The sequence below is a fragment of the Kryptolebias marmoratus genome, linkage group LG2, assembly GCF_001649575.2.
Source record: "Kryptolebias marmoratus isolate JLee-2015 linkage group LG2, ASM164957v2, whole genome shotgun sequence".
NCBI lineage: Eukaryota > Metazoa > Chordata > Actinopteri > Cyprinodontiformes > Rivulidae > Kryptolebias > Kryptolebias marmoratus.
Genome location: NC_051431.1, coordinates 37973387 through 37981544, shown reverse-complemented (window position 1 = coordinate 37981544; position 8158 = coordinate 37973387). Strand labels below are relative to the sequence as shown.

General features: G+C 41.9%; 1 protein-coding gene across 2 annotated transcripts in view; it reads left to right on the top strand.

Moving 5' to 3' along the window:
• LOC108248866 (rho GTPase-activating protein 23-like) overlaps nucleotides 1–8158 on the top strand; it is a 183455-nt gene that overhangs the window by 20834 nt on the left and 154463 nt on the right. The window contains exon 2 of one of the 2 annotated variants that reach the window (XM_025011025.2): nucleotides 2471–2726. The exons of the other annotated variant lie outside the window; for it this stretch is intronic. Within the exon in view, the coding sequence (XP_024866793.1) occupies nucleotides 2673–2726 (54 nt within the window). The 5' untranslated portion in view covers nucleotides 2471–2672. The remainder of the gene's footprint in view (nucleotides 1–2470; nucleotides 2727–8158) is intronic. 2 annotated transcript variants of the gene reach the window in all.

Here is an 8158-nt window from a genome sequence, read left to right as displayed (position 1 = left end):
TCATGTTCTGTAACTCTGTCTGTAATTTTGTTCCTGTGTTGTAAAGCACTTTGAGTCGCCTCGTGCTGAAAAGTGCTATATAAATAAATGTACCTACCTACCTACCTACAAAGTGTTTGTCGATGCGTTTATGTTTGATGATTACACTGCAGGACTTGCAAAACAGCTTTCCCCCACTCTCGTGCAGCTGGGTAGGAAACTGGTTTGCGACCGCAGTAAAATTAGTTTTAAGTTGGATATTGGATATTCGCGCTCCGCGGAGTTAGCGGCGTCTAGCTCACTGCTGACCTGAAACAGGAACGCTAATGTCGGCCAGCCGTTCTCTGCTGGCCCCTTCTCTCACGCCCGGTGGTTCACTTAGGGACGGCTGGCCGACATTAGCGTTCCTGTTTCGGGTCAGCCGTGAGCTAGACAGAGCTTAATACACCTCTCACAGATCAAAAACATGCATCTTAGGCTCATTGGTAACTCTAGAATGTCCCTAAGAGTGAGTGAGAGTGTGAGTGGTTGTCTGTCTTGTTTGTCTCTATGTAGGCCTGTGATGAACTGGAGACCTGTCCAGGGTTTACCCCGCCTCTTGCCAAATGTCCACAGCTCCTCACAACCCTGAATGGAAAAGTGAGTAAAGTAAATGGATGGGTGTTCTGAAGAGGAGTGTTCAAAGTAAAAAGGGTACATTCTGGTTATATTTCTCCTCAGTGGAGTCCACGGAGTCCAGAATGTAAGCGTGTTCTGTTGCAGAGGCTTCAGAGCAATGATGCTGATGTGATGAGATGGTTGGAGTTTCTCTCTAAAGCCACTGAGATCAAATTCAATAAGAGTTACATGAGATGAAACTGTTCTTCAGATAGATAGATAGTCAGTCCATTAACATAATAACCTAAACTCATTAAATTAAACTGAAATAATCAATTGAATGTCCTTCGAGACCTAAAATAAACGCATTAGACTCACTAAATAATCTAAAAAATCATTTGAAATGTACATTGTAAAATGTCATCTCAGAGTGAGGACACATGAGAATCTCTGATTCTGGTGATGTCTTTCTCCAATAGCTTTTTCTTTTCACATGTTTACAACTGTTTCTTTTTCTTATTTAGCTGCAGTTGAACAATCAGCTCGCCCTGTTGTGATCAGTCCTAGGATTAGATTCATTTAGCATGTCTGCCTGCTCATGGTTGGTTGGTGTGTGTGTGTGTGTGTTGGGGGGGCAGATGTTTGTTTAATTCCAACAGATTATTCACAGATTTTCCTGGTTTTCATAGAATTGTCATGGTGTGGGTAGGAGGTGAACCCAGAGCGCATACTCAATTATGTTGGAACCGTGAATTTATTTAAAATACTATGTGCTAAATATTATCATGAATAATTTATTTATAGCCTGGAAAAAATTATTTTGGAACTAGATCTTATTTAGAATGAACATGTTGGTACAACACCTCCCAAAACCTTGGTGACCTGTATCTTAGCTTCTGATCACTAGAGGGTGCTATTAGACAAACTGTACTTTTGAAATGCAAAAAATAAGAGTAGAACCAAATATGTGCTTTCTAAATAAGATCTAGTTCCAAAAGAATTTCTTCCAGGCTATAAATAAATTATTCATGATAATATTTAGCACATAAGATTTGAAATAAATTCACAGTTCCAACATGAACAGATGTTCATTGACCTTTGATGACCCCTGGAAATTTTTCTATTTATATCTTTAAAATGATAGTGGCACAAACGAAAATTTTTGCTGCACAAACCAGCACAAACGTAGCCAAGTTCATCGACACCTATTTTGTTTGGTTTTATAAAAGTGGGGGTGCTGGTTGACCTTTTGACCTCTAACCTTTCATTAATATCTTCAAAGCCAAAGCAGCACAAACGAAAATTTTTGCTGCATAAATCAGCACAGACGTAGCTGAGTTGATTGACACCAATTTTGTCTGATTTGAAGAAGGTGGGGGAGCTGGTTGACCTTTCCTGACGTCTAGAAACATTTCTTAATATCTTTAAAACGATAGCGGCACAAATTAAAATTTTTGCTGCACAAACCAGCACAAACGTTTGACACCAATTTCGTCTGATTTGAAGAAGGTGGGGGGCCAACTTCACTCAGGTGTTGTAGTTCAGTTTGAATGTCTCAAGTGAACTAGATCAGTTTAGTGGTTTACTCAGATTAACCCAAATCCATAAAGTGAGCCGAATTTACCAGCTCTGCTTGATTACAATTACATGCAAATTACTAAATATGCTAATTGGTCGATGGCGTCATATAGGGACTTTTAGGACAGCCAAAAGCTACTTTCCATACTGAGCAGTTGGAAACACTGGGTTCGGGAGGTTGAGAGACAACTGTGAGCTTGTGATGTTGTGAGCTGAATATATTGTTGGGGGGGGCGGAGGCTTGGTTGTTTGTTTTGTTTTGTTATTAAAGAAAAGCTTTCATATTTTTGAGCCGTTCCACGCTCTTATTTTGAAGGTTGTGTTTCCGGTGGTCCTTGCAGCGGGACGGTTCTGCGGGCAGACAGGAGGGAGGGCGGTTCGGGAGGCTCAGAGACAGGAAGGAGTTGTGTTCGGACTGAGAAAAACGCCAGCTGTGGGACTGTGATGTCGGGAGCGGAATCTTTCTGGCTTCTTCTCAGTTTTTCGGTGGACACAGAGCAGCACACGAGAAGAAGCTAATGAATGGAGCTGCTTTTTGTCTTGTTGGGACTCCTCCTTACCCAGACTCTGAAGTAAGACCAAACACCTCATCTGATGGATGTAAATAAATACTGACCTGTTTTACTTTACTCCTTTTCTGCTCTGTGAATCAGTTTTTCTGGCGGTAACCTGGTTAAAACCTCTTGGAAATCAGTATCATGCCTTCACTGGACTTTTTATAGACGCTCCTATGGTTTATTTTTATATGTATATGTGTGTGTGTGTTCTTGTTTGGTCAGATGTGATCCCTCACTTGTTTTCTGTATCATGTCGTATTCCCCAGCTTCAAAGTGAAATGGAAGCTGCAGGCTGTTTAAACATATTTTAATGGAGACAGAAATAGAAGACTGGAGGTATGGAGGACCGAAAGTGACATAATCAAAAGTAAAAGCAGAAATATATATATATATATATATTTTGCTTTTGCCTTTTCCTTACACATATCCTCCTCCTCTTTAATCACTGTGTTCTTTTCCACCTCCTCTTTAATCACCGTGTGCATTTCTGCCTCCTCAGTATGCAAATGAGGACGCTGTCTTCTTGGTCCAGCTCCTCTCCTATTAATCAATAACCAGGAAGGAGCAGGATCCATGTGCAGATCGATTGTTCATGCCTTCACTCTCGGCCGTTTCAGGAGAACGCCTCATTTAAGAGGAAGTGAGGTCTAGCAGAGATGTCTCAAACAGCTGCAGAACAGTTAAGGCATGTTGCTAGCTTAGCTGACAGTAACACAGTCAGTGATGACTATTTATTGTTTCCCTTTCCAAACCCCCAGAGCACAGAGGAGGCGCGCTTTAATACTGCTCACACCTGTGCGCACTCCGTCGTGGGGGCGCGCCTGATCGCTTTTCAGCACGACACCTTCTGTCCTTCTTTCAAATGGTATCAGTTCTGTACGCCCTTACCCCCACCTGTAGCTGACATGCTCTGGCGGTGGCCGGTTAGTCGCTTTTTTGCCTCCACCCTAAAATCTGACCACTTTTTCTCCACCTCGGCCACAGTCTTCTCTGTCCCACTCACTGAATTAACAGTAATAACAATGTGCTGCCGCTCAATACGCTTCCTTTTATTTGTAACGCCACGACTGCGGCTCCCAAAACTTATATTTAGGCCCGAGCAGCGACAGCGCTGCGAAGGCCTATTGTATTTCGTGGATTTCTTCATTATTATTATTATTAGGCCCGAGCAGCGACAGCGCTGCGAAGGCCTATTGTATTTCGTGGAATTCTTATTATTATTCCGGTGACTCCGAGATCGCAAATTTGGGGACCTTAACATATTCAAAAACTCACCAAACTTCACGGAAAGTTGTCCCCCGTGTGAAATCGCGTGATTCTAATGGAATCAAAAGTGGGCGTGGCCAAACTGCTCCACAGCGCCCCCTAACGTGAGATAGGACGAACCGTAAGTCGTAGAGGCCTGGAACCTTGACACATAGGTAGAACACGCCAAATGACGAAAAAAGTCTCTTGGAGGTATGCCCTAAAATGTACAGGGTCAAAGGGCAAATTTTGGCCGTTTTTGACTTTTGTTGACCTCGAACTTTAACAAACTCCTCCTAGGGATTTTAAGCGATCGGCTTCAAACTTGGTCAGTAGGCAGTTGAGGGATGGGGGATCAAAAGTTATCAAAATTGTGAGTTTTTGAGCACGTTCAGGGGGCGTGGCCAAGCGGCGAACTTGGCGTACTCGGCGAAGCAAACAAAACGTAATAACTTCCACACGCAACGTCCGACTTGCACAAAACTTGGCATGAGTCATCCCTGTGGGATGCCCGATGATCCTATGTGGTCATATTCTGACGTCATCTAAGCCCCGCCCCCTCAGGACAGGAAGTCACTTTTTTTTTCGGAAAGCTACATCTCAGACACCCCTTGACCTAATCAAGTCGATCCTGTGTCAGATGACAGCTAACAAGTTGGTCTGACTTGCATTAAAGCACCAAGAGTTTTCGCAGGGGGGCGTGGCTGTGGCGGCGTGGCGAAGTCAGACGTAACGCTGTTGCCTTACGTTTGGCTCTAAATTCCACATATTTTTGCCGAGCTGCACAAAACTCACTATGATGGATCCTAGTCCAGCACACTACAGAAATGCAGTGCCATTTTTGATGGGCGTGGTCTAATTCCTCCACAGCGCCCCCTAGAAAACTTTAAAAAAGCAGCCCCAAGCCATGCTTTCACGGACAATCATGAAACTTGGTACACATGTGTAACATATTAGAACCTACAAAAAAGTCTCTTGGAGCCATTTTCTAAACCCTACAGGAAGTCGGCCATCTTGGATCAAAGTTCGGATTTTTGCCCGATTTTGGACGATTGCAGCNCTCCGCATTTGATCGAACTCCTCCTACAGCTTTTCACACACAGGCTTCAGAATCACTGAGCTCAGTCTTGAGACATTGAAGGTCAAAAGTTATCAAAAGCTTTTTGATACATAAAAGTATGTGGGCGTGGCCAAGCCTCAAAATCTGACCATTCGCCATGAAACATCAATGTGGAAAAACTTCTTAATACAAGGTCACAGCTTATTGAAACTTTCTGTGTGTCATACCAGACCAGCACTGATCACATTAACGTGGTCGATTTATGACATCAAGATGGCCGCAATAGCTAAAGGGATCTAAAATTATGACCATATTTGTGCATGCTCTAACTCTGAAACCGTTTGTCGTAGAAACGTCAAACTTCACAGCCAGAACCCTCATGGGTCAAGGACCAGAACTTTGAAGTTCAAGGTCACAAGGTCAAAGGTCAAGGTCACAGAACCTTGTATGCTCTAACTCGGCATCCATGTACAGTAGGAACTTAAAACTTCACAGCTGGACTCCCCATGGGTCAAACATTATCCCTAACAATTTCAAGGTCAAAGGTCAAATTTCAAGGTCACATGCAAACAGAGGCTTTTACTCTGAAAACGTGTAAATTAAGAAGTTCAGACTTCACAACCAGAGTCCCCATGGGTCAAGGATTAGCCTTTTGGAGTTCAACTTCACAAGGTCAAAGGTCAAGGTCACAAGAGCCCATATGCTCTAAGTCTGCATCCATGTACAGTAGGAACTTCAAACTTCACAGGTAGTCTCCCCGAGGGTCAAACATCATCCCTAACAATTTCAAGGTCGCAGGTCAAATGTCAAGGTCACATGCAAACAGAGGCTTCTACTCTAAAAGCGTGTAACTTAAGAAGGTCAGACTTCACAACCAGAGTCCCCATGGGTCAAGGATTAGCCCTTTGGAGTTCAACGTCACAAGGTCAAAGTTCAAGGTCGCAATAGCACACGTGCTATAACTCTGGAACCGTTCGACGTAGGAAGGTGAAACTTCACAACATGCCACAGGAGTCGTAATGATCCAGACTGAAGGCGATTTCGGACGTTTGCACAGAGCGCCACCTAGTGGACGGCGCAGGAAGTGCACGGGATATGCGCGGGAAGTGCACAAGAGCGTAGAGGGCGGTCGCCAGAGTTCCCGCGGTCGCCATAGGCCGAAGAGGCGCTGAGCTGCGAGGGCCGCCCAACGCTGCTTGCAGCTTTAATTTTTTCTGTTCTCCACCTCATTGACCAGCATATTAAGTTCTGCCTCAGTGAAGTTTAGCTTTTTCGCTATTTTCTCCGTGGTTGCCTTGGTAACCATGAAATAACATTTCACACCATACAGCTGAGGCGGAAATGCACACGTGATTAAAGAGGAGGAGGAAATGCACACGTGATTAAAGAGGTGTAGGAAATGCACACGTGATTAAAGAGGAGTAGGAAATGCACACAGTGATTGAAGAGGAGGAGGAAATGTGTAAGGAAAAGGCAAAAGCAAAATATAAACATTACTTTAGGAAAAGGCAAAAGCAAAATATAAACATGACGGAAACGCATGTGTAAGGAAAAGGCAAAAGCAAAATATAAACATTACTTGATGAAATGCATGTGTAAGGAAATGACAAATGGAAATTATATATATGTCTGCTTTTATTTTAGATTATGTTGCTTTCGATCCTCCATATGGAGGTACGTTCAGAGCAGAAAGTGTATCAGCTGGATGAGAGCAAAAAAACTGATCAACTAATCTGCCAGCTACCAGGTCATGTTATATAAAGGAATCAGACAGCTGAACATTTTTTCTGTGATTTAAGGTAATGTTGGAAACATCTGGAGATAATTAGTGCTGGGCGATATAATGATACATATCGTGGGGACGATAGAAAAGCGTCTACCGTGATATATTTTCCTCTATCGTTTCTATCGTCTCAATCGTTTCTATCATAATTGTATCAATGATTCATGTAAATATTTCACAACGTAGGCTACGACGAATATATTAGTGTTGTCAATTTGCATACATTCAGTTTATATAAGTGATAAATAATAAGAAAAAACAACTATTTTGCGAAGAACCTCCGTTTTGCTACATGACGCCGCTTTACGTGTGGGTTTGCGACATGCTTTACGGCAGCGGCTTTCTGTGCGGCCTGGCGGCACACCATATTCTGGGACCCACCGTATATTGTGTCAGCATTTAAATCATAAGTGCTGAAAGATGGAGACACATTAAGTATCAAACCCGAGGTCGCAACAAGTAGAGACAGCTAGCAGGCAGCCCAAGAAGAAAGACTTTTACCAAAACGAGGGGAATATCTGTGATTTGGTTTAAGAAGTCCGAGCACAAAAAGGTAATATGCTAACTCTGCTATTAGACTGTTTTCTCATCTGATGCCAACACAACAAACCCCTTCTATCACTTAAAGAAGAAACACGAAAAAGAATATTTAACAATCCAAAAAGTGCAAGGTCAAGCAAGTTGTAAAAGAGCCAGGGAAAGTTACGAAAAGGAAAACTATATCCGGCCGAAGGTAATGGAGTCTGTTTTCATTTGATACACTAAAATGCAGCAAATCTCATTTGTGAAAGTTCAGTTTAATGTCACTTTGAAATAAAGCTTGAAAAAAATAAGAAATGAGATTATTTTTTCACATTTTTCAGAGAATAACTGACAACGTACGTAATTGGGGTATATCGTGATATATATCGTTATTGTGATATAAAATTATCCATATCATGATATAGGATTTTTTCCATATCGCCCAGCACTAATATATATATATATATATATATATATATATATGTAGGCAACTTTTTTTAAATCTGAAATTTTATTTTTAGAAAGGTTGTGAAATGCTGAAATACCCTTCCTATAATATTTCTGATTTTCAGAAAGGAAAATTTTGGCAGATACGCATGTTAAGGCTCATGTGTGAAGTCAGTGGCGGCTCCAGAGATTTTTTGCTAAGCATTTTATTGAGGGTGCTAATGAAGGATTATTTGTTCTTAAAGTTCTCAACACACACAGACGCAAGCACAAACATATATAATCATATATATGGTATATAAATGAAGAACAGAATGAAATATACATATGTATCTGTGATAGGCTGATATCTCTACCTAAACCTCTATCACAGAAATAAAGAAGCTTCCC